Genomic DNA, 26,328 nt, shown 5'->3' on the forward strand with positions numbered 1-26,328 from the left:
GCCAACCTTCTGAACAGCAAGCCCTAGCCTCTGTGGTTTAACCTACAGTGCCACCCGCGTAAATCCTCATGGTTTGTTCCCCCATTTTACTGTGAGGTAGTTTAGGCAGAGAGCAAGCCATCTAAGGCTGAGCTTTGTGGCCGAGCGCTGATTCGAACCCAGTCCCTCCTGGGTCCGACTCTGTCCAATGACAACACAGCCCTGGAGGCTATAGAATCAAGAGTTGGAAGGGATCCAGCGGGACTGATAGACACATATTTGCCCTTTGACAGACAGAAAAAAGAGAGGCCGCGTCTGATGAGCACCTTTTAACTGCACGTATATTTTAATCAGCGTTTGCGCATGAGCAATGGCCCTTCTGCCTTGTCCCCCCCAGCCCCCCCCCCGAGGTTGTGGCTTTGCAATACAAGCATGGTGGGGAGGGGACAGCCCCCCCTCCCGCTCCATTCCAGGGACCCCCAAAATTCATTGGCACGTCCTCATAATTCAGGGATGGCCTATAGATCTTTTCTCCCCCTTTTCAAACAGCTGGCACTCCACCCAACTACAGTACATATTGCTGAGAACAACCTCCCCCCCCCAAACCAAAGATGTGAGGCAACTCATCAGGGCCCCGGATATTTGTTCCGAGCCATCCCATAATACCCCACCCGTTCGCTCAGCACAGAGGCCACCCGATCCGCTCTCCTCTGGCCAACGTCTGCCCCTGCCTGCAGGGTCTGTCTCTCCCCCCAAAGCAATGCCTGCCCCCCACTTCCCTCATCCCCCATCACCCCCCAGTCTCCATTCAACCTCAAATCTTGACCCCCCGCCCCACTCCAATCACTGCATCCCAAAACACACATGGAACACCACCACCCCAATAAAAATAACACAGTTGTCCCGTTCCGTGGCAAGGAGAAGGCAGGATGAGGTAGAGGGTGGGTGTCGGGCCCAGTTTTTGGACAGGGTGGGGGGCCAAGATATGAACTCTGATCCCTCTCTCCTTCATTCTCTCTGCCCCCTCCCCAAAAAAGGTCTTGCCTGTCGTTCCAAAGCAGCTGAGATCAAAGTCCAAGCTAGGGGGGGGGAGGTCAGGGTGGTGGGCCATTTCCAGTAGGTGGGGGGAGAATGTCCCTGCTCCCCACTGCAAACGTCTGCTGAGCCATGGGAGAATAAGCAGCGGAGTCTCTGGGAAAGGGGAAAGATGCAGAATCCAGGTCTCCGGCGGAGGGTGTCCAAGGCATGGCCAAGGCTGGTGGGTGGGTGTGGTTTTTTTCGGGGGGTGGGGGGAGTTGCTAGTCTGTCCCGTTGGTGAACTGGCAGAGTTTGTTTTCCAGGTCAGAGATGCGCTTCTCGTGAGCTTGGACAGTTTGCCGCAAGGACCGGATCTCTTCCAGAAGCTCCTCCAAGGCAGAACGCTTTGGGGGGGGGAGCAGGGGGGGGGAGAAAGGACAGAGAAAGAAAGAGAGAGGAAGGCAAGAGTTAGAGGAGTGGCAGGACCTGGGGGACCCCACCACGCTCCCTGGAAAAGGTCTCAGCCCTTCAAATGGGGAAAAGCAAGCTTCTAGTCCACAGCATTTGTGATCCTCCACCAATGTAGCCATTTGGGTCCATTCCACAGCCCCCTTGAAACTCCCACTGAAATGCTCAGAAGGAAACTGAACAGCGTCAAAGTGCCTTGAAGGGCATTTTGTGGTTGTTTCTCCAACCGCCACCAGGTGGCGCCGCAACTTGATTTAACTCTGCAGAGATCGTTCCAGGCGCTTCACCTTCCATAGCCGTCCAGTTTACCCCCCCTCTCCCACCCCTGAGCGGATGAGAAAAACTCACCGAAAAATTCGTGTCGCAAGTGGACTGGCTTCGCCGTGGCCCCGTGGGGGGCCTGCTGTCCAGGATGTTCTTTTTGGTGACCTTGAGCTCCCGGTTCTTGACGGGGACATAGCCGTCCCGCAACGAAACCAGGATGGGCTCCGCGTCCTTTCCCGACAGCCACTCGTCTGCCTCGAGTGCGGGTTCAGGCCCCGGCGTGTCGGGATATAAATCGTCTTGGAAGAGGTCCGACTGTCCAGGGCAGAGAGAAGGGAACAGGAGAGATTCCAGACTGCTTTGTCCTTGCTATCCATAATGCCCTCTGGACTAAGATCTGGTCCATTTAGAACAATGGCTTTTGGGGGCCACCCCCCCCCCCGGTTCCATAAATTCACCCCCGTGTCCCCTACCCTACAAACAGCATTATTTAGAATAGCCACTGAGGAAGACAATAACACAATAACATTCAAAGCAGCAACAATTAATTGCACATTTGTTCAAAACAAAATTGAATTAATTAAATAGGATTAGTGAACTTTCCCCAGCTTTTCAAAGTCTGATAGTCATTTACCCCTCCAGCACATACACCCCGCTGCCCCCAGGGGGCACTATTGCCCATTTTGGGAACCCCGGTTCTAGAGCAGGCATGGCGCGGGAGGCTCTAGCCCGCCAGGTGCTGCTAAACTACAACTCCCATCAAGCCTGGTTTCTGGTCTGACGGGACTTGTAGCTCAGGTATATTGGGAAATTGATGCAGCCGTGTGTGTGTGTGTGTGTGTGTGTGTGTCTCCAATAATGGTTCTTCCTCCCCCCCCCAAGTTCAAATTGACATGCCCATGGTCCCCAAATCTTCCGATTTGCTCACCTTTCGTGGAACGGTCATAACAATGGGCTCGCATTTGCGTTCGTGCAGCTTGAAAAACCTGTTTCATGGGGGAGAGGAAAAGGGGGACGCAAGGTCAGGTGAGGGCAGGGAACCCGTTTTTCAGTCTGGGGGCTGCATGCCGGGGCTGGGGTGAGGCCGGAGGAAAAAGTGTGCGGGGCAACAAATTTTGCACACAGACCCACACGCACACCTCTGCGTCCTCCATCATGCCAAGCGAAGAGTCAGAGTTTCAGGTGGGAATTTCCAGCCAGGCAAAACGCCCCCAGGTGTGGGGCCGGTGAGGGAAAAGGGCTGCGGCCACAGGAAAGTTTTGACAGTCAGGAAGAGAGGCTTGGAGAGCAGCCCCTGGGCCCTGGGCTGTGGCTCCCCCTCTGTGGGTTATGGGGCAGGCACAACCCTATAACCTGCGCTAGATTCTTGCGCCACCAACACCTGAAGCATCAGCTCCCCGGACACTAGGCTGCCCCATCCACTGAGGTCGTGGTTATTTGGGGCTTTTATTCAGATCCCACCAACCTAGATGGAGCTAGTAGCCATTGGGTAAATGGCCTTCTCGGTGGTGGCCCCTCCATCGGCGAAACACGCTCTCCAGGGAGGCCCACTGGGTGATTCACTGGTTATGAGCCATTTGACAGCAGAAGGGACTCCCTTATTTTCTTTAGAAGCAGAGGTTGGCTGGCCATCCGTCAGGCACTCATTAACTGTGATTCCTGCATTGCAGGGGGTCAGGCCAGATGACCTTTGGGGGTCCCTTCCAACTTTTCACTTCTGTGATGCGATTTGCGTCAAATTCAATTTGTGTCAGATTGGCACGCACCAGCTGAGCTTGCCAATGGAGGGGAATAACAGAGGTTTTCTCCTTTCCGAAGCCACAAACCTGCCTTAGGAAGGGCCCCGTCGAACCTCTCAAGCCACCCTCCACCTCTTGGACCTTGAGCCATACCTGGCAATCTCGCATTTGCTGACATCGAGGCCTCTCTTGGGCATAAAGCCCATCCCTCGCTGGGGTTCTTTGCTGCTGTAGGTGCTCAGGTAATGGACGTAGGGGGCTTCGTCCGTAATCTCAAAGTACCGGATGCTGCTGTCCCCCTGCACGGAAGCAGGAGATTTAGGCTGGGAAGTAACTTTTTTTATATATAAGATTTTTATTAAGGTTTTTATATTACAAAAAAGGGATAAAACAAACAAGAAAAAAGAAAAAAGAAAAAATACAACCATTATTTTTCATTTACTTGTTTCTTTGACCCCCTCATACCTCTCTTTTTTGTATTCCAATTCAATTTATCAGCTCAGCAATTTGTTTCCCTCTTTATCCTACCCAAATCTTTATTCTTAAATTTTTATGATCTTGAAATTTTACTTCTATAAACCCATTTTTTCATATTCTTTTAACCCATTACAGCTAGAAACCTCTTAATTTTAATCCAACATTATTCTAAAGTTCATTAATTTTACAATGTCTCTGTAAATAATCTTTAAATTTCTTCCAATCTTCTTCCACTGACTCTTCCCCCTGATCTCGGATCCTGCCGGTCATTTCCGCCAATAGGCTGGGAAGTAACTTGGCTTTTTGTTTCGTTTTTTTAATGAGTTAGCATGAATCTCACGCATTTCAGGGTGCGAGGAAAAGTTCGCTGCATTTTTATCAGCACGGAAGTTTGCTGATAAACAGGGATAGGGGGGATGCCCTGAGTGGAGAAATTAATATAAACAGGAGGAAAATGCGCACACATTTGAAAAGCAGGGTTGGGCATTCCTTATGGGAGAGTTCTCTTTCTACAAATCAAAACTTAAAATAAAATAAAATCTAAAATCCAAAATAACTCAAAACATCAAAATATCTTTTTTTTATAAAAAACAAAACAAAACCCCAAACCCTCAAAATCTAAATCCAAAATCCAAAAAGCAAAATCCTTATCTTTGAGCATCTTCCCACTTTCCTGAAAGGCAAACTGCTTCATTGGATATCATTCCTGGAAGATATACTCAATATACTCGGTCCACTCTTCCCCCACTTCCTTGTTTTATCCTCACAGCCCTGCAAGGTAGACAGGCTGAGAGAGAGTGTGGCCAGTGTGTGAACCCCAGGAGCCAAGACACTCTTACAGGCTGCTATGCTGCAGAAGTGTTGTTGCAAAAGGAAAAGGGAGGAGGAGGGGAGAGGAAAGCGAGCGAGCTCGGGTACCAATTCTAAGAATGCCCCAAACGGAAACAGTGGGAGAAATGGGGGAGTTGGTCTCAGGGACTCTAGTGCCCCCATCTCTTCTGCGGCCAGACAGGAACGCTACCGCCTCCCACTTTTTTAAAAACAAAAACAAAAAAACACCTTTATTTTGCTTTAAACAAATACATATAAATATAGACAACCAAAATACCAAAATAAAATTCAACAATAATAATAATAATAATAATAATAATAATAAAGCTAAAAATCTACAAAAAATATCAAAGTACATGGTATAAAACATAAGCCATTATGGGAAAGAAAAAAGAAAAAGAAGAGAAGAAGAAGGATGAGAAGAAAAAAAAAGAAAAAAAGAAGAAGAAAAGAAGAAGAAAAAAAGGAGGAAGATGAGCCAAAATACAAGAAGGCTCATCTATTGTACACTTCTGTCAAGGTCACAACAGATCATTATTCTTATCAATTCTCTCTATCTGCATTCCAAAGAATCCCTCATCTTGGTATAAGGGAGCATTTTTCTCACTTTTTACCTTGCCACACAGGTAGACTATGCTGGAATCAGGGTCATAGAAGGGAAGGAGAACTCCGTTGCTTGTGTCCATCTCCTGGAGGGCTATGGGCTCCTCGAAGTTCTTCTGCAGGAAGAAGGGGGTGTCAGGGCACGGGGGGCAAAACCAGACCAGACACAACCTGGGCACAGCAATCACACACACACACAAAATGGGGATGGCTTCTCTCAGCCAAAAGCCCAGCACTACCCCTCCTCAGCCCCACAGCCCAAGTGGAAAGGGAGTCTGGAGCTCAGTAGCGGAGCCCCCCTTTGCACGCAGGTGGTCCCAGGTTCGAAATCTGGCATCTCCAGAAACTGGTAGCGTGGGATGGGGGAAAAGAGCTTCCCCTGCCAAAGGCGCTGCCAATCAGTGCAGGCAACACTGGGCAATATGGAGAAAGAGCCTGGCATTGTATACAAAGGCAGCGTGGAATGTTTCTAAAAGCTGGGGCTCCGCCACTGAGCTCCATTGAAAGGCACCTCAAAGGACATCTAGTCTGACCCGCTCCCAACCAAACCCATTAAGCTTGGTTCCCTTTGTCAGGCATATGAATCACCTTCCTTCCACCGTCTTGATTTTTGGGTTACCATGTCAGGAGGGAGCCCAAGGCTCAGAACCAGGAGGAGCAAAACAAGGAGACCGTGTGCCTCTGAACATATGCTGAGGGCCAGGTCATGCTTCAAGCACACAGCTGGCCTTGGAGCGGGAAGTCTGGCTATGCCAAATGCCAGCTGCGTAAAGGCCACCCTATAGGGACGCGGGTGGCGCTGTGGTCTAAACCACAGAGCCTAGGGCTTGCTGATCAGAAGGTCGGCGGTTCGAATCCCCGCGACAGGGTGAGCTCCCATTGCTCGGTCCCTGCTCCTGCCAACCTAGCAGTTCAAAAGCACGTCAAAGTTCAAGTAGATAAATAGGTACCGCTCTGGCGGGAAGGTAAACGGCGTTTCCGTGCGCTGCTCTGGTTCACCGGAAGCGGCTTAGTCATGCCCAGAAGCTGTACGCAGGCTCCCTTGGCCAGTAAAGCAAGATGAGCGCCGCAACCCCAGAGTCGGCCACGACTGGACCTAACGGTCAGGGGTCCCTTCACCTTTAAATGCCACCCTGTGGCAGCTCTGGGATTAACATTTCTCTTTGCGGTGGGAATGCTATTCCCCTGCGCCCAGGTAGGGGCAGGTCCCCCCAACTAGAAACCCCATCTCTTCTTTCAGAAGTCCCAATTCCTATGTTTTCCACACTTAGGAACACAGCATTCCCAGCATGCACTGTGATTTTAATGCCCCCCCTCCCTCCGCACAAGCACACACACCTCTGCAAATCCACACCACTGCAAGGTTCCAGGAACATGGCATTTGGTGGCTCGATGAGAATCCAACTATACTTATACTCAGGGGAATGTGGTAAAGTTGGCCTCCTGCACAATGCATGATGGGAGATGAAGTCCTCAATGCCACCTGATCCAGCACTGACAAGGCACTGTAAAACTACATCTCCCAGGAAGCAACTTAGAGATGCGCCCTCCGGTGGCAAAACAGGGAAACGACGGCAGGTGAAAGGGATGAACCTCACAGTCACCTCCATTAATTTCAGTGGGTCTACTCTGAGTAGGACTAATGTTAGCTATAGCCCACACCTGTCTTAGAATCTTAGAACTGGAGAGTTGGAAGGGACCACGAGAGTCATCTAACCTAAACCCCTGCAATGCAGAAATATTTTGCCCAGCATGGGACTCAAACCCACAACCCAGATGTGCTCTACCGACTGAGCAATGCAAATTAGTTCAATTGCCCGCCTGCCTTGTCAGTGAGCAAGAAGCAGCTACGACACCTGATTTCTTTGTATGTGTGTGAATTAGAGCCGCGTTTCCCAATGTTGGGTCTCTGGCTGTTTTTTCAGACTACAATTCCCATCATCCATGGCTACTGGTCTTGCTAGCCAGGGATAATAATAATAATAATAATAATAATAATAATAATAATAATAATAATAATAATATATTTATATCCCGCCCATCTGGCTGGGTCCCCCCAGCCACTCTGGGCGGCTTCCAACAAAACACTAAAATACAATAACCTATTAAACATTAAAAGCTTCCCTAAAAAGGGCTGCCTTCAGATGTCTTTTAAAAGTTTGGTAGTTATTTTTCTCTTTGACATCTGGTGGGAGGGCGTTCCACAGGGTGGGTGCCACCCTCGAGAAGGCCCTCTGCCTGGTTCCCTGTAACGTGGCTTCTCGCAGCTGGACCGAGGCCGTTTAGGGCTTTAAAGGTCAGCACCAACACTTTGAATTGTGCTCAGAAGCGTACTGGGAGCCAATGTAAGTCTTTCAATACCAGTGTTATATGGTCTCGGTGGCCGCTCCCAGTCACCAGTCTGGCTGCCGCATTCTGGATTAGTTGCAGTTTCCGGGTCACCTTCAAAGGTAGACCCACGTAGAGTGCATTGCAGTAGTCCAAGCAGGAGATAACTAGAGCATGCACCACTCTGGCGAGACAGTCTGCAGGCAGGCAGGGTCTCATCCTGCATATCAGATGGAGCTGGTAGACAGCCGCCCTGGACACAGAATTAACCTGCACCTCCATGGACAGCTGTGAGTCCAAAATGACTCCCAGGCTGCGCACCTGGTCCTTCAGGGGCACAGTGACCCCATTCAGGACCAGGGAATCCTCCACACCTGCCCGCCTCCTGTCCCCCCAAAACAGTACTTCTGTCTTTTCAGGATTAAACCTCAATCTGTTAGCTGCCATCTATCCTCCAACCGCCTCCAGACACTCACACAGGACCTTCACAGGTTCCAATTTGAAAGAGAGGTGGAGCTGGGCATCATCCGCATACTGACGAACACCCAGCCCAAAGGCCCTGATGATCTCTCCCAGCAGCTGCATGTAGATGTTGGGAGATAATGGGAGTTATAGTCCAAAACATTTGGAGACCCAAGTTTGGGAAACATTGAATTAAAGCATACAGGATGCTAGACCTTTGGATCCAGTGGGCATCTGATGTTTTTTAAAGCTGCCCTGCTGGAAATTATGGTGCCCCCTCTGATGTTCCTCTGCGCATTAATGCCTTTGACCACATGTCTCCTCGCCTGAACTTTGCAGCTGCCCTGGCCTGTCTCCAAACACTTCGCGTGCCGGGAGAGGTGGCAATGTCGCAGAAAGCACCCAGGTTCCCGGGGGGTGGGAAAACACTCCACACCATGCGTGGCCCGGCTACCGGATCCCAGAGTCCCAACTCTCGCTGGCTCATGCGAGTGAACCCTGTGGTGAAGACGAGTCCGTCGCGGGTGAAGACGGCTCTCATCGGCCGCATCCCTTCGTGAGGGGCAAACCTTTCCTGGGGCGAGCAGGGGAGAGAAAGGGTTAAAAGGGTGTGTCAAAAGGAAAAGCGAGGTGCCGGAGGAGGTGAGAAGGATGGAGAGAGAGAGAGGGATTGCCGGCTGGGAGCTGCTGCCCCTGGAGATTTCTCCAGGAAATTTATAATTTTAATTTTTAATAAAACTCGCTGTGTGGTGGGAGATCCCTGTTAATTCTCGGGTGGTTCTTTTACTCTAGAGGTGCGCCCCCAAGTGGCAAAACTAAGAAAAAGCCACAGAGGGAAGCATCAGATTAACCTACGCCATGGGGTTGTTTTGAGGATAAAATAGAGAGGGATTTTTTGCTCTATAAGACTCACTTTTTCCCTCCTAAAAGGTAAGGGGAAATGTGTGTGCGTCTTATGGAGCGAATGCAGGCTGCGCAGCTATCCCAGAAGCCAGAACAGCAAGAGGGATCGTTGCTTTCACTGTGCAGCGATCCCTCTTGCTGTTCTGGCTTCTGAGATTCAGAATATTTTTTTCTTGTTTTCCTCCTCCAAAAACTAGGTGCGTCTTGTGGTCTGCTGTGTCTTATAGAGCGGAAAATACGTTATGCACACCACCTTGTGCTCTTTAGATGAAAGGTGGGATATAATAATAATAATAATAATAATAATAATAATAATCGTACATTTAGAGCACATTATTTCCCCCCCAAGAATCCTGGGAACTGTAGTTTAACCCCCACAAAGTGCTACAATTCCCAGCGCCCTTAACAAACTACACTTACCAAGATTCTTCGGGGGGAAAGTGAATGGGCTTTAAAATGTCCAGAGTCAGTGTTTCCCAACAGGAGCAAGAAGTCACAGAGGAAATATGCTTCTCTGGACAAAGCCATGTTGTGAACTCAGGCTAAGGGCCAGAACCTAGAACCACCACCAAAATCAGAATTTTTAAAAATTTAAATAAATCTGTCTCAACCTTTCCCTATAATCTCCGTTCACATCTTGCAGCTTGCAGATCATGGAACACAGGGCAAGGGAAGCCCTACCAGATTTTCCTGGCAAGTTGAAACTGGCTCCAGGCAACCAGTTCAAAAGGTTTTCTAAATGACCCGGGGTGGGGGCAGGCACCCCTTGTTCCCCCACCAGCCCCCCATTGATAAGGAAAGGGGAAACTGTGGTCAGTACATATTTCTGGTAGGCCTTTGTTTTGGTTTAGAGAGTTTCTATCCAAATGCGATTTTGGTTTTAAATGCAGTGTAAGGTAATCTCTCAGGACGTGGGTGGCGCTGTGGTTTAAACCACAGAGCCTAGGACTTGCCGATCAGAAGGTCAGTGGTTTGAATCCCCGCGACGGGGTGAGCGCCCGTTGTTCGGTTCCTGCTCCTGCCAACCTAGCAGTTCAAAAGCACATCAAAGTGCAAGTAGATAAATAGGTACCGCTCCGGCGGGAAGGTAAACAGCGTTTCCGTGCGCTGCTCTGGTTCGCCAGAAGCGGCTTAGTCATGCCACATGACCCAGAAGCTGTACGCCGGCTCCCTCGGCCAATAAAGCAAGATGAGCGCCGCAACCCCAGAGTCGGTCACGACTGGGCCTAATGGTCAGGGGTCCCTTTAACTTTTTGAGGTAGTCTCTATGGGAGTATACTGTATTCAATTATGGGGTATCAGAGTTTTTAGGGGCTAACCAGGCTGGGATAGTTGGGATAGCAGGCTTGTTGGTTTTTGAATGTCTGATGTAGATTTTTTCAATTTCGTTGTTCTGTATGGGACAATGACAATAAAGATTATTGTATCGTATTGTATTTTTTTCCTCCAAAAATACCAGCGGTGATTCCCTGGTTGGTACTCTTCATTCAGTACCGGGATCTGGGTTCCAATACGCTCTCCTTCCCTCTCCTCTCCTCCTGCTGATAGAAAGGCCAGGATAGGCCCCCCACCCCAAGAGAAACACACACACACACACACACACCTCCCCACCATCCTTCATGCAGCCCCCTCCCCAAGCCGTACCAAGTCCCAAAGCGCTAGCTGCCGCTCGCTCATCTTGCTAAACCCGGTGGTGAAGACTTTGCCATCGGCCATGAAGATGGCTCGGACGGGACGGGCGCCTTCGTGGGGCTTGAATTTCTCCTGGCGGCCGCAGGGTTAAGCAGGTTAGGACCAAACAGAGAGATAGACACACACACACAAGGTTAGTACAGGTCCAAGTAAGAGCACACTCCGGAGAGGGGAGGAAGAAGAAACACAGCTCTTTGCTGGGACAATCGCCGGAAGGGAGAGCTGCTCCTGCGTTCGAATCCTGCTCGAGGGCTTGGCCCAGGCACCTGGTTGGCCACTGTGAGAAGAGGCTGACACGGAGCATTCACATTCCTTTAATGTAGAGGCTCGCTTTTACGTTTGTGCGAGTGCAAAACGGGGGGCGAATCCTAAAGGAGGATGCTTTGGGTCTGAGACAGAAACTGATCTGGCTTTGCAAACTGCGTGCCAGTTAACAGATCGCGGAAAAAGCCCAGTTAACTGCTATAAACAGACAGATCAGTGCTGTTTTGCCCCTTCCCAGATGGAAAGAGTCAGAGCTCACTGGGAGAGCATCTGCCTTGAATGCAGAACGTCCCAGGATCTTAATGGTATTGCCAGGCAGGGCTGGGAAATGCTCCCACCTAGAACCCTGCCTTGCTGCTGCCAGTCAGTGCAGGCAATACTGGGCCAGATGGACCAAGAGTCTAACTCAGCCTAAGGCAGCTTCCTCTCCAAACCAGAGGAACCATGTTATTTTAACATTTTGAAAGCTTTAAATGATTTCTGCAATTTTTTTCTGAGCGATAACTTTCTTGTTCTATCCCTTTTTGTAAACCGCTTTGCGGTTTTCTACAATCAAGCAGTGTATAACTTTTATGAAATAAATACATACATTTAAAAGCATCTCCGATTGGCTAGGCAACGCCCCACTGCTAAGCTTGGGGACAGTGTGGGGAGAAAAGTACCCCTAAGTGTGCCTGAAGAGTGGGTCACTGAGCATGTGCAAAGTTCACCCACCGCTTCCGCTACGAGCGGTCCAGCATCTCAGGAGCTCCAGCTCCTATTGTCCCCAACCATTGAGCATGCTGGCTGATGGGAGCTGGAGTCTAGCAACAGACCTGCAGGCCCACAGGTCCCCTGTCCCAGGTCCAAGGGAATCTGGGCCACGACGCTTACCCTTAGATGTCTGTCCCAGGAGAGGGAGGGGAGAGAGGGAAGGAGAGACAAGCCAGGGAGCAGGGGAGGCTGTCCACACATGCTCAGTGGCAGGCTGGGGCCAGCAGCGGCTACTCACTGCCACAACCAGGTGTTGCCGGGGGTCAATGATCCGCAGGTGCTTGTCCTTGCAGGTGGTGACAAAGAGGCTCCCGTTGTGGTTCCAGCAGACATTGTAGATGAGGTCGGTGTGCAGGTCATCCAGGGTCAGGAGCGCCTCCCCAGTGCCCACGTTCCAGAGGATGATGACGTTGTCGCCCCCTGCAGGAAGGAAGGGGAGTTGGGAAAGGGCCAAAATGAGGCATCAGTCAGCCTGGCGTGACAGAACAGTCAGCTGCAATGAGAGCTGCAGTCCTGAAACATTTGGAGGGCATCACATTGCGGGAAGGCTGATCTAGACAAATATCTTACTATATACATATACATGTAGGGCTGTCATCACGCTGCAGTTCTTGTGGCTGCCAGTAGGTGGCCATGCCTACTCCAGCAGGACGAAAAGGTGGCAGGAGGTCCAGGTGAGCTGTTTTGGCAGAGGATGTGCCAGGAAGGCACTTGAGGTTGTATTTGAATCCTACCTTTCTTCCGAGGAGCTCAAATCAGCAGCCTCTGCCGATCTGGTGTCCTCCAAACATTTTGGGCCACGATTCCCATCAGTCCTAGCCAGCCCAGCCAATGGCTTGGGATGCTGGGAGCTGCAGGCTTGAAATAACCGTACCAGGCGCAGCAAGGGGCCTGAATCTGGGGAGAGGGTCTCACCTGCGCTCAGGAGGATGTTGCGTGCTGTGGGGTGCCAGGTCAGGATCCCCACACGCTTGGAATGCCCTTCGAGGGTGACGACTGGCTCCGTCAGGTTGCGCATGGGGATGTAGTCAGGGATCTGCCAGACCTGGTGGGACAAAGAGGCGGCGATGGAGACGGCGGCAGCTCAGAGGCATTCAGCACCCGCTCTGCGTGCAGAAGGTCCCGGGTTCTAGCCCCAGTGGCATCTCCAGTTGGGGTTGGGATAAGGCTCTCCCCGCCTGAAACCCCAGGGAAATGCTGTCGGCCAGTGCAGACCAAACTCACCTAAAGGGGCCAATGGTTTGCTCCTATTTAAACCAGCCCTTTCATTAAGAACCATGAGGACTAGGAACCTGTTCCAATTTTAGAGGAGGGGGCACGGCAGCTCTGTGACAGGTCACCTGCTCTGCATGCAGAAGGTCCCAACTTCGATCCCTGGCACCTTCAGGTAGGGACAGGATTGTCCCCTGGTTAAAACCCTGGAGAGCAGCTGCCAGTCAGTGTAGACAATAGTGAACTCAATGGACCTGACTCCGGATAAGGCAACTGCCTACATTCCCTGAGCTCATAAATAAAGATAAACACATACATTTAAAAAAGAAGAAGTTTTCTATGGAGGACACTTTGGTGTCCTTTGCAAAAGGAGAAGAAAAAGGGGAGGAAGAGGAATTTTTTTTGGCGGGGGAGGGGGGAATCAGAGGAAGCTGCTGCCTTCTTCGTTCCCACCCACTCCCCGGCCAAGGCTACAGAGCCAACTATTCTTAGTCGCTGAGTTGTCGTGCGCCGAGCTATTCTTAGCCCAAAATGCTGCATCATACCTAGCAAGTCAGACGCCAGGCTGAGGACCGGCCGGCCAGCTATAAACAGCCCTTGACACCTTTTCCAGTGATTTAAAGGCGAACGGCCATACTCTCTGGATTGGGAGAGGAGGCTGGTTCTGCGTGCTTTGAGTCACGTGTAAAAAAGGGACCCCTGACCATTAGGTCCAGTCGTGGCCGACTCTGGGATTGCAGCGCTCATCTCGCTTTATTGGCCGAGGGAGCCGGCGTACAGCTTCCGGGTCATGTGACAAGCATGACTAAGCCGCTTCTGGCGAACCAGAGCAGCGCACGGAAACACCATTTACCTTCTCACCGGAGCGGTACCTATTTATCTACTTGCACTTTGAGGTGCTTTCGAACTGATAGGTGGGCAGGAGCTGGGACCGAGCAACGGGAGCTCACCCCGTCGCGGGGACTCAAACCGCCGACCTTCTGATCGGCAAGCCCTAGGCTCTGTGGTTTAACCCACAGTGCCACCTGCGTCACGTGTGGAGGGACCCTAAAAACCACGACCTGATGCGTTTGAATCGTCTCCCCCCGTGCCACCTCCGAAAAATGCTGTTCTACTACATCCGGGCACCCAAATTGATGAGGTGTCTACCGGTACCCAACCACGTCCAGTACATGCCCCCTTTGCTGATTAGAAACATCCTTCCCTCTAAAAATAGGAGGAAATTGCCAAAATTCAGGATATCTCCCTGGACTCCCCACGCTTTTGCTCCAAAGGTGCCATCTCTTACCATGACTGTTGTGTCCTCGGAGGCACTGGCAATGACGTTGTCATTGTGGGGGCACCAGTCAATGTCCAGGACAGGGGCCGTATGCCCCGTCACCAAGGGGATGTTCTTGTCCACACGGCCGGTCTGTAAACACACAGAGATCTTGGGAATTTCTGGGAAAGGCAGCCCTCCTCTCCCCACACAACTGACCCACAAAAAGGCGGCCAACCTACCAAAGGTTTCCTGACGCCTTCTCCTGGGGAGACAAACCTAGACAGCATCTTAAAAAGCAGAGACATCACCTTGCCAACAAAGGTCTGTATAGTTAAAGCTCTGGTTTTCCCAGTAGTGATGTATGGAAGTGAGAGCTGGACCATAAAGAAGGCTGATCGCCAAAGAATTGATGCTTTTGAATTCTGGTGCTGGAGGAGACTCTTGAGAGTCCCATGGACTGCAAGAAGATCAAACCTCTCCATTCTGAAGGAAATCAGCCCTGAGTGCTCACTGGAAGGACAGATCCTGAAGCTGAGGCTCCAAGACTTTGGCCACCTCATGAGAAGAGAAGACTCCCTGGAAAAGACCCTGATGTTGGGACAGATGGAGGGCACAAGGAGAAGGGGACGACAGAGGATGAGATGGTTGGATACTGTTCTCGAAGCTACCAGCATGAGTTTGACCAAACTGTGGGATGCAGTGGAAGACAGGAGAGCCTGGCGTGCTCTGGTCCAGGGGGTCACAAAAAGTTGGACACGACTGAACGACTAAACAACAACAAGTCGCAAAACCTTTTTCAGCCAACAGTGAAGTATACAGTGGTACCTCAGGTGACATACACTTCAGGTTACAGACTCCGTTAGCCCAGAAATAGTGCTTCAGGTTAAGAACTTTGCTTCAGGATGAGAACAGAAATTGTGGTCCGGCGGCGTGGCAGCAGCAGGAGGCCCCATTAGCTAAAGTGATGCTTCAGGTTAAGAACAGTTTCAGGTTAAGAACAGACCTCCAGAACGAATTAAGTTCTTAACCTGAAGTACCACTGTATTATCAATTCATAGAAAACTATGAGTCGTCAGGAAGACTCATGGGTCATCTCGTCCAGCCCAGAGCTAGAAGAATCATAGAATCATAGAATCATAGAGTTGGAAGAGACCACAAGGGCCATCGAGTCCAACCCCCTGCCAAGCAGGAAACACCATCAGAGCACTCCTGACATCCAGAGCTAGAGTATCTCCAGGAGATGTCTGTCCAATCTCTGCTTGAGGGAACACTCCAGGGCCCAGGGTTTCCCAAACTTGGGTCTACAGCAGTTTTTGGACTACAACTCCCATCATCCCTAGCTGGCAGGACCAGTGGTCAGAGATGATGGGAAGTGTAGTCCAAAAACAGCTGGAGACCCAAGCTTGGGAAACACTGGTCTAGGCAAATGGTTCCATCACTGAGCCATTCTTACCACAGAATCCTAAAGCTGGAAGGGACCACGAGGGTCATCCAGTCCAACCCTCTGCAGTGCAGGAGTCTCGAACCCACAACTCTGAGATGAAGAGTCTCATGCTCTCCCACCCTCTGCCTTAGCCACACGACCTTGAGAGAGCCACCGGCCTTGTCAGGCGGGCCGATCCCCCTGCGTCACGCAGTAAACAGCCCAGCTGGAAACCTGACCCGTGGAAAAAGTGATCCCCCCCACCCAACTTCCTGCCATCATTTCAATTGTTCCCGAAGTGAGTCATTCATTATTGTGAGCACAGCGCTGTCCCCAGAAAGGCCAACTGCTCTCGTCCGTCTCTCAACCGCCGCCTGGGAGGGGAGGGAAAGTTTTGGACCTGGGCGAGGCCCTTCAGAGGCCGGGAGGGCACCAGCGGGCATCAGGAAGGAAAAGACAGGGAGAAAGGAAAGCGAGGGATAGAGGACAGAGGTCCTGCAAAGACAAAGCTGGAAAATGGACACATGGGAGGGGTTTCAATCCACATTTCAACCATGTCTTACTCAGAGCTGATCGGGCGAAATTCACGGACCCAAGATGAGTCACTCCCTTTGTTTTCAACAGATCTGCTCTGGGTAGGACGAGCGTTTTGTACAACCCCTTGGGGGTTTATGACGTCCTTTTAATTGGACACAGCAGCGTAAGACATAAAACGGCAAGTTACCCTCACATACAAAAGGAGCCCTGCTTGCGGGAGACACAAAAGCAGGAGGAATTGCAAACACAGTGGAGGATGAAGTCAAAAAACTGAAAAGGAGCTTTGCTTTAGCCAGAGAGCCATGGCAATAAAAGATATCTGGTTCATAGAGGATAAATTTGAAGAATTATTATTATTATTATTTTAAACAGGATTCTGAATCAGGGTGTCAAATCTCCCTCCCCTCAGTTATGTAGCATGGCTGGAAGCAAAGCAGATTGGGGCTACTGCATCTTTAATATATTGTGCAGAAGGATTTTCCTGCACAATTAAAGGTGCAAGAGCCCCCTGTGCTCATGTAAGAATATCAGAAGGGCCCTGCCAGATCAGGCCAGTTGCCCATCAAGTCCAGCATCCTATTCAGTGGCCTAACAGATACCATCACTAGCCTCCTCGGGGAAAGAGACCTGTCCTGTTGCAAAATGCCAGCAAGGCTGATTCTGTAAGTAAATCCTTATAACAACTACCACAAGACCATCAACTGTTCCAGCCTTCCAGATTGCCTGTCCAGAATGAAAAACCAGGAGGGGGGGCACCATTTTATTTAAGGCTCCAGTCCTGAAAGACCAGGGAAGGAGAAGTTTCTTGGCCATTGACTTACGTGGCATCAACACAGGTTTCCCTCTTACTCCTCTCCATATTCTAATGTTTCCATCGAACCACTGGGTAGACACTTTTTTTCTTTAAGTTTTACAACGTTTACTTTTTTAAAAAAGTTTTTCAATATTTTTAAGGTTTTAAAATAAAGTTTAAATTTTATTTTTAATTGCACTGTTTTAACACACTTGGGGAGTTTGCCACCCTGGGCTCCTTTGGACATAAGGACAGAATAGACATTTAATCAATAATGTTCGGTGGTATTCAACCAAGAGGTCCAGCTCCGAGGGCCTTCTGGCGGTTCCCTCCCTGCGAGAAGTGAGGTTAGAAGGAATCAGGCAGAGGGCCTTCTCGGTAGTGGCGCCTGCCCTGTGGAACGCCCTCCCACCAGATGTCAAGGAGATAAACAACTATCTGACTTTTAGAAGACATCTGAAAGCAACCCTGTTTAGGGAAGTTTTTAATGTTTAATGCTGTACAGTATTGTGTTTTTAATATTTGGTTGGGAGCCACCCAGAGTGGCTGGGGAAACCCAGCCAGATGGGCGGGGTATAAATAAATTATTGTTGCCATTGTTGTTGTTTTAATCAGAGTTAGACCTACTGAAATTAACAAGTGTGACTCAGCCTGCAAACCTATACTCATGTACCCACTGAGATCTATGGGGCTGACCTCTGAGTAGAACTGTACAGGATTGCAAACTAAATTAGGTCCATTAATTTCAATAGGTCTACTCTGTGTGAAACATAAGTTGAATACAACCTAGCAATAATCAGCACCATCACTGGAGAAACACAAGCGGTTTCTTTATGTACATAGCTCTCCCCCCCCCATTATATCCTCAGAACAACCCTGTCAGTAGGTCAGTCTGAGAGTGAGTGGCTGGCCTGAGGTCATCTAATGAGCTCCATGGCGGAGCAGGTATTCGAACTCTGGTCTCGCGCCCAGAGTCTTTGTCCAACCACGACATCACACTGGCCCACAATTGTGCAGTTCAAGTTGTAACCAGGAAGGCGGTGTGTCGAAAATGCTTATTATGCTTAGACGCCTCTATGCATTTGTGTCAGTGGGTCTGCTGGAGTTATGCAAAAGAACTCTGTGAGGTTGCAAAATGTCTAAGCCGTAGGTTTATGAATGGAAGCGTCATTTGATTCACTTAAAAGGATCAAGCTAGGGCCATGTTTGCTATCTTCTATAAAACAAAATATAAACCTACTTCCATCCTGGTGTGTTACTGTAATTAGGAAATGCTAACATTAGGGGGGGGGTTAAAACAGTAAGTATTCATTGAAAAATCAAAACCCTATCGCAGAGACATAAATCTCCAAAAAAGAAGGCAGTCCCTGTTAAGGGAGGACTGAATGATCTTCAATCAGTTCATTGGTAAACAGATTAATCAAGCTGCGGTTACATCAATTAATCAGCCGGCAAATCCATTTAAATTGGGTGACAGCCTCCAGATTTTACAAGGCCAGGAAATTATGTTGCTGGTTTAATACAGAAACATAATTTATTGTGGAAGGGGACCTTTTCCAATTCATTTCTCCCCACCCACAATTCCTGCAACTTTATGGGGACGCAAAGGGGGTGATATATTCAAATCCCCACAAAGCAAAATGCTTCCTTGGGCTTCCTTCTAAGCAGCAGCCCCAGCCTGGGCAAGGGGCCTTTCCATTCTTATGGTAACACAAAAGTGGCCCCCTCAGAAAGGGGAACGGCAGGTGGTCTCCTTTCTCCTACAACCACACACGCGCCCCCTGCCGAGGCAGCTGGGACCCCCCCCTCACTGAAACCCTGCTGTGCCTGAGGCCAAACCCAGGATATTGGGGCATGTGTGGTGGAGAGATAAAAAACCCAGTTCTTGAGAATTCAAATGCAAGGTTGCATAACAATAAGGGGTAATAACTCTTCACAAGAATGGATGCAGGAACAGAAGGGGGGGTTCAGGCAACTTCTCCCCCCTAAAAAAGGCTAGGATTGAGCAAATGCACAGAGACCTCCGACAGTTTTTCATGGTCACGCAAAAGGGAGATTTTTGATGAATTCTGCTTCTCCCAAACACCGGGAGGTGAGAAGCAAGGGTGCCCAGATTTCAAGGTGATGCTGGACCAAAGTACAGGTGATACACAGACGCGGCAAAGGTGAGTCAGGGCTGTACCGCTTCCAGGGCTGTCGCACGGAAGACGGAGCAATCTTGTTTTCTCCTAGGGGAGGACCCGACCAATGGCTTCAAGCAGGAGTCAGCAAACTTTTTCAGCAGGGGGCCGGTCCACTGTGCCTCAGACCTTGTGGGGGGCCGGACTATATTTTGAAAAAAATTTTTTGAAGGAATTCCTACGCCCCACAAATAACCCAGAGATGCATTTTAAATAAAAGGGTACATTGTACTCATGTAAAAACATGATGATTCCTGGACCGTCCGTGGGCCAGATTGAGAAGGCGATTGGGCCGGATCCGGCCCCCGGGCCTTAGTTTGGCCTACCCATGGCTTCAAGTCACAAGGAAGGGCACCCAACTAAATATCAGCAAGAACTTTCTGAGGGTAAGAGCTGTTCGACAACAGAGCCTTCAATGGAGGTTTTAGAAGCAGAGGTTGGACGGCCATCTGTCACAGAGGGTATAGCTGAGATTCCTGCCTTGCAGGGGGTTGGAATGGATGACCTCTGGGAGTCCCTGCCAACTCTGCAATTCTGTGACTCTGTGAACTGTCTGAAGGGCATCAGACTTCCCACCTCGGCTGAAGTGGCTCCCAATGTGAAGCTCTTGAATCCTCAGCAAAAATATTACCTTGTCCGGCAGGGATGAGGGGGCTGCCCTCCATAAGAACATAAAGAGAGCTTGGCGGATCAGACCAGAGGCCCATCTAGCAGAAGCAATCTTAGGATAGCATGACCAGCTTGGCTGCATTGGGTGCCAGCGGCGTAGAACTGAGGGCAAGAGGCACGGGGCAATTTTAACGCCATACAGGGTGCTGCTGAAATTTGTCCTTTCCTAAAGCCATCCAAGTTGGCAGCTGTCGCTACCTCCTGCTGCAGCAAGTTCCATGGATTAACTATACCCTGAGTGAATACGGTTTTTCTTTTCCCTGTCCCAAATCGTCTAATGTTCTGCTGGGAGTTGTAGTCAGCCACCTTGGGACTACAACTCCCAGCAGCCCAAGCGTGGCTGGGGATGATGGGAGTTGGAGCCCAGCAACGAAGAGGGGTCTGCTAGGTACACTCCTTCTGCTGAGACAAGCCACAAAACTCCATCCACACTCCAGGGCAGAAGACAACTGGCCCATCTCACAGGATTGTTGCAAAGAGATAATGAATGCAATGTGCTCTGAATATATACATCCCACCTTGCAGGAGAAGAATGGATGCTTTTGAATTCTGGTGCTGGAGGAGACTCTTGAGAGTCCCATGGACTGCAAGAAGATCAAACCTCTCCATTCTGAAGGAAATCAGCACTGAGGGCTCACTGGAAGGACAGATCCTGAAGCTGAGGCTCCAAGACTTTGGCCACCTCATGAGAAGAGAAGACTCCCTGGAAAAGACCCTGATGCTGGGAAAGATGGAGGGCACAAGGAGAAGGGGGCGACAGAGGACGAGGTGGTGGGACAGTGTTCTGGAAGCTACCAGCATGAGTTTGACCAAACTGCGGGATGCAGTGGAAGACAGGAGTGCCTGGCGTGCTCTGGTCCAGGGGGTGATGAAGAGTCAGACACGACTAAACAACAACAACAACACCTTCTGGATCGTTGCAAAGAGATAATGAATGCAAAGTGCTTTAAAGACTGCAGAGAGAATTATTGGGTGCACTCTTCCCACCTTAGATCAAATCTATGCTGCCAGGTGCCATAAGAAAGCGGCAGAGATAGCACATGATAGTACGCACCCCGGAAATGATCTCTTTCAGCTTCTGCCTTCTGGAAGAAGGTATAGGGTTATAAAGGCCAGGACTAGCCGCCTGAGAAACAGTTTCTACGCTAATGCAATTCTGGTTCTAAACGCAGCATAAGGGGTCTCTGTAGTATAGTGTATTTTAAAATGGGGTTTTAGAGTTTTGGGTTTTTTTGAAGTTTTTATGTAGTTTTATGTAGTTTTTATGTAGTTTTGTGGTAGTTTTATGTAGTTTTATGTAGTTTTTCAATTTCATTGTTCCTCAAGGGACAATGACAATAAAGATATCATAATCGTAATCGAATATATAGATATTGAATGCTATGCAAGTCATTATTACTAGCTGAACAACCATTCGCAATCATCAGCCTCCCCCTCCTGCAAACATGCTCCCTCCCACGTACCTTGGCCAGGGGCAAAACCATGAAGGCCCCCCCGCCGCCTGACTCCACAATGATGGCCACGAATTTGGGGTTGACGGCGCAGAAGGAGCTGTCCCATGTCACCTTGGAGACCCGGATGTCCTCATACATCTGGTCGGCCTTGACCGGCTGCCCAAAGACATGCCGGAACTTGCTCTGGCGCACCACCCGGCGACTCATGGCGGAGGGATCCTGCTTCTTTGGGGGGGGGCAGAAGGGAAGGGTGGACACAGAACGAGAAAGAGGGGGTCAGCAGGGGACAAACAGAAGACGCAGACCCAAACCCAGGCCAAGCTCGTTGACCGACGAGATCGCCTTGCCCCATAGAGTGCTCTGATCTGAGGAACTGGCTCTGCCACAACCGCTCTGTAGTGTGGCTGCGCCTGCACCTCTGCAACTCCCTGCCTCTTGACGGCAGGCAGCTGCCTTCCCTGTACTCTTTCCGGCTCCTCCGTAAACATTCCTGTTTAGATAAGCCTCCCCAGACGTTTAGAAAGCCGGAGTGAGTTTTCACCTGTTTTTAGTCTGCTGTTATTTTAACTTTTTTGAAAGTCTTATATTACTGTCATCAGCTTTCCTCAGTGATATTTTTATGGTTTGATCTTTTCTGTATACTGCTCTGAGTTTGTTTTGTGTTGCCGTTTTTTTTACAATCAAGCAGTACACAAATATTTTAGGAAACAAATAAACCCTTCCAAAAGACCTGAAAATGGAGCCCACATGATATACCCCCACTTTTTTATATTAAAATCCCCTCATTTTTTTATTGTAAATAAGGGGGAGTTGCAACAAAGTGTTGCAGCGCATCTGCCTTTCCCCACCAGAGTGCCCCTGTTCAGGGACCCAGCCACCCATTATTTTTTCCAGGATACTCTATCCCATACATCCCATTTTCATTTTTCATTCCCTCCCCTTTTCCTCTCCTTGGCTATTTTTAATTTTTTGGGGTGGGATGTGGGACAGAGAGAGTGGGCGAGAAAGCTTAGGTATTTCCCCTCAATATTTTTTCTGCTTCTGTAAACTCCAGCATCTTCTCACACCTTCCCCCCCCCCCGTCCCCACCCCAACAGCAATTCCATTTTCACATCAATCCCATCAGGGAGTTAGTATTTCCCCCCCAAAAAAATCCCCAGCAACAACCCTGTAGTATTGCTCTTGCACTGCTAATTCAATCACAGCATTGATAAAATTCAAAACTGGTGCTATGAACTAGTTATGCAAATCAAGAAAATATATGTGTGTGTGTTTGTTTTTGTCTATATCACACAACATATATAGACACAGCGAGAGAGATATCAATATTGTTTGTGTCCAATGCTAATCTGGCTCAGAGTAGACCCATTTAAAGTAATGGGCATGGCTAACTTAGGCATGTTCATTTCAACAGGCCTACTCTGAGTAGGACTCACTTGAATACAACCTGCATATTTTTGTTTTTGTCAGTTATACATAAAGAAATAGTAAGGTTATTCCATTATCTGCCCACTGTCAAACCTCAGGTTATGTAAGTGCCTTGGGGCAAGGAACTAGCTTTTCAATTTTTCATTTAAGGAGGGAGCCACTAGCTCCCTCCTTAAATCACAGCTGTCCTCAGCATGGACAGATGTGCCTCTGGGGTGTTTCAAGGCAGTTCATGGACCTCCTCTCTGCCACAGCACTAGAAGGTTGACCAGATTTATTAGACCCATACTGCAGATGGGAGGAATGAGGCCGAGAGCAAGAGAAATGCTGCGGTTTTCCAGCATTGACCTAGTAAAGCCTACAGCTAGTTGAGACTTCTCACCCCAGAACTCTGAGCTTTCAATGCCTAAAACTGTGTCCTGGCACGCACATTTCATCCTGCAGCCAGGAGTTCCACTGATTCCAGAAGAACATTGCTTTGCTGGGCCAGAGCCAAGCCCCATCTAGGTCAGCACTGTGTGTCTGCAGCAGTTGGTCAGATGCATCATGGAAGCTGATGTGCAAGGCACGGAGGGGATTGGCTGGCCCCTCTTTATATCCTCAACACCTGGTATTCACAGGTAGGCCACACCTGCACATGGAGGTTTTGTGAAGCTGGCATTGCTAACAGTAACCCTCCTCCTGCTTTGTCCAGCTCTTCCGAAAAAAGCCACCAATGCTAGGGGCCAAAACCATGTCTTCTAGCTGTAAAATGGTAAAGGGACCCCTGACCACTAGGTCCAGTCGTGGCCAAATCTGGGGTTGCGGAGCTCATCTCGCTTTACTTGCTGAGGGAGGCGGCGTACAGCTTCCGGGTTGTGTGGCCAGCAGGAATAAGCCGCTTCTGGCGAACCAGAGCAGCACACGGAAACGCCATTTACCTTCCCGCTGGAGCGGTACCTATTTATCTACTTGCACTTGGACGTGCTTTCGAACTGCTAGGTGGGCAGGAGCAGGGACCAAGCGACGGGAGCTCACCCCGTCGTGGGGATTCGAACTGCCAACCTTCTGATCGGCAAGTCCTAGGCTCTGTGGTTTAACCCACAGCGCCACCCACATCCCCTTTTAGCTGTAACTCGTAGTTAATAGTAATGAATTTTTATCAATGCAATTATTATTGTTATAGTCATATCCCACCTTTCCTTCAAGGAGCTCACAAGGGGGGGGGTCACATGGTCCGGTCCCCCCCATCATATCCTTGCAACAACGCTGTGAGGTAGGCTAAGCTGAGAGAAACAGTGACTGGCCCAAGGTTACATCCCATGAGCTTTCACAGCTGAGCGAGGATTGAACCCTGGTCTCCCAGGTCCCAACCACTGCACCACACTGTCTCTCTCGTTTGTTGATCGTGCAAAGGGGCACTCTTCCCTCTGTTCTGAGTCTCTGGCCAGGTTTCACTGCACGACCCCCACGTTCCACCAGCATGGGGAAAAGAGGGAGAAAGATCTCACTCTAATGGGTCTTGAGGTCATTTTTGCCAACCCAAAAAGCCCCTCCTGAAAGAGCCCCCCTAAAGTCGGCTCCCTGAAGCGTGCACACTCAGGCGTACACACGACCCAAAGTCCTGGTTGCAAAGACAGACGCCAATCTTGCGCAGAGATGAACCAGTGGATTCAAGTTGCAAGGAAGAAGATTCCGACTAAACATTAGGAAGAACTTTCTGGGGGTAAGAGCTGTTTGACTGTGGAATGGACTTGCTTGGAAAGGTGGTGGACTCTCCTTTCTTGGAGGTTGTTGTTGTTGTTGTTAAGATTGTTGTTGTTGTTGTTAATACCCTGCCCATCTGGCTGGCTTTCCCCAGCCACTCTGGGTGGCTTCCTGTGTATATAAAACCATATTAAAAACTTCTTTAAGCAGAAGTCGGATGGCTCTCTATCACGGATGCTTTAGCAGAGATCCCTGCATTGCAGTGGGCGGACTAGATGACTCCCAAGACCCCTTCCGACTCTACAATTCTATGATTCGATGTCAGTTCCTAGATATCCACTTGCTGTTCCTATGTTTACACACACACACACACACTTTCTTAGGCAGCACCATCAGCATGCATGATGCTTAGCTTAAAGGCTACAAGAGGACAGAGCTCCTGTCCCTGATGGGTGTTACAATCTGAAATTGAACACTGCAAGGAGAGAGAGAAGAGGAGAGCAGTGGGGTGTGTTAAAACGTTGTAAGTCTCAATGGGGCAGGGCTGGGGAATGCCTGTGTCCCCCCTTGTGGCAAGCGCCCATCTCGCTATTGATTCTTAACACCGAACATGCTGGCTGCTGGGGGTTTAGGAGCTCAGCAACATCTGCAGATGATCTCCAGCCCTAAATTAGGGCACGTTAAGCCACACTAAGACCCACAAAAAGCAAACATGTGTACCTAACTTAATTTCTTTTATTTGTTTCCTTTGGCTATTTACATACCACGAAATCTCTAAAGTTTAAACGCGGCATAGAAAAAAAGATTGCAAGGCAGGCGGAGAGACAGACAGTGAATAAAATCAATGGGGCGAATGGGGGTGGAATACACACAGAGACAAACCCACCTATTTCAATGGGTCCGTTTAGTTGGGTACAGGCCTAAGTAGTTATTAACTCACACACACGCGGTGGGTCACGCAAAGCACAGGCACGGGTATCGAACTCGACAGTCCTGGCATCATGCACGGGAAACGCGTTCACGCATTCACCTGATCGTGTGAACGCGCAGGAGGTGCAGGCAGAAAGGTGGAAGAAGAAAGCCCCCCAAGGACCTCTTTGCGCGAAGGCGAAACCCGCTCCGGGGCTCCGGGAGGGTGGGGGCGAAGAGGAAGCGTTCCTTTCCAGGGAAGCCACCGGGTTTTTTTTTCAATGGGCCCTCGCAGAAGGCGGCAAAAAGGGTCGAAGCCGGAACTCCTCCCCGGCGCTGCGGCGGCTATAGAAGGCGAGGCGCTCTGCAAGGCAAACCCCAGAGGTCACTTTCCTAATATAGCCTGGATTCTGCAGCGGCTCTGGGTTTGGAGCGGAGGGGGGAGGGGATATTGGGGGGGGGCTGGCTGGAGGGGGGGCAAGCAAGCAAGAAGACCTTCCATCCCGTGTGCACGGATGGTCCGTCTGCTGAGCAGCCTGCAGGTTTTTTTTGGGGGGGGGGCGGAAGGAAAGAAAGGGCCCCCCTTCCCTCTCCATTTTACGCACCTGCGCCCAGGTCTCTCCAAGGGCGCACGGCGTTTGGGGAGGTTGGGAGGGGGGCGTCCTGCGCCTTACCTAGATTTCCAGGGATCGGGGGCGCGGGAGGAGGAGGAGGAAGCGGGGCGCCGTCCCGGGGCCTAGGGACTCTCTGCTCGCTCCGTCCGGGCGCTGCCAAGCTGGGTGGCGTCCTCCGGGGCGGGCGGGCTGGCACGCAGCGCCTGGCGCAGGGGCCTCAATGCGGCTGGAGGGAAGAGCAGCAGCTGCTGCTGCTGCTGCTGCTGCGGCCGCCGCCGCCACCACCATCTCAGGTCTCCAGCGCTCGCTTCTCTCCCCCCCCCCAGCGAGGGAGGGGGCGACAGCTGCGAGCCCCCCTCCTTGGGGAATGGGCGGCCGCCTC

General features: G+C 50.1%; 1 protein-coding gene and 1 long non-coding RNA gene across 6 annotated transcripts; one reads left to right on the forward strand and one right to left on the reverse strand.

Moving 5' to 3' along the window:
• Nucleotides 1–918: 918 nt before the first annotated feature.
• On the reverse strand, nt 919–26,328 carry CORO6 (coronin 6). 5 transcript variants are annotated; one of them, XM_082201861.1, is made up of 13 exons: nt 26,007–26,328; nt 25,454–25,696; nt 21,319–21,534; nt 14,281–14,403; nt 12,696–12,825; nt 12,019–12,200; nt 10,716–10,835; nt 8,623–8,742; nt 5,390–5,494; nt 3,621–3,766; nt 2,657–2,714; nt 1,813–2,043; nt 919–1,400 (listed from the first exon to the last, which is right to left on the reverse strand). In XM_082201861.1, the coding sequence occupies exons 3-13, from the start codon at nt 21,514–21,516 to the stop codon at nt 1,278–1,280; spliced, it is 1,536 nt and encodes a 511-aa protein (XP_082057987.1). In that variant the 5' UTR covers nt 21,517–21,534; nt 25,454–25,696; nt 26,007–26,328; the 3' UTR covers nt 919–1,277. The 5 variants fall into 5 exon arrangements, with proteins under 5 accessions (XP_082057987.1, XP_082057985.1, XP_082057983.1 ...); XM_082201859.1 differs by lacking the exon at nt 8,623–8,742 and having other exon boundaries at nt 26,007–26,327; XM_082201857.1 differs by lacking the exon at nt 10,716–10,835 and having other exon boundaries at nt 26,007–26,320.
• On the forward strand, nt 9,842–10,502 carry LOC309520358. Its single transcript, XR_014214233.1, has 2 exons — nt 9,842–9,967; nt 10,330–10,502. It is a non-coding gene; the product is annotated as an uncharacterized lncRNA (long non-coding RNA).

Source organism: Podarcis vaucheri (assembly GCF_965113315.1).
Source record: "Podarcis vaucheri genome assembly, chromosome: 15".
NCBI lineage: Eukaryota > Metazoa > Chordata > Lepidosauria > Squamata > Lacertidae > Podarcis > Podarcis vaucheri.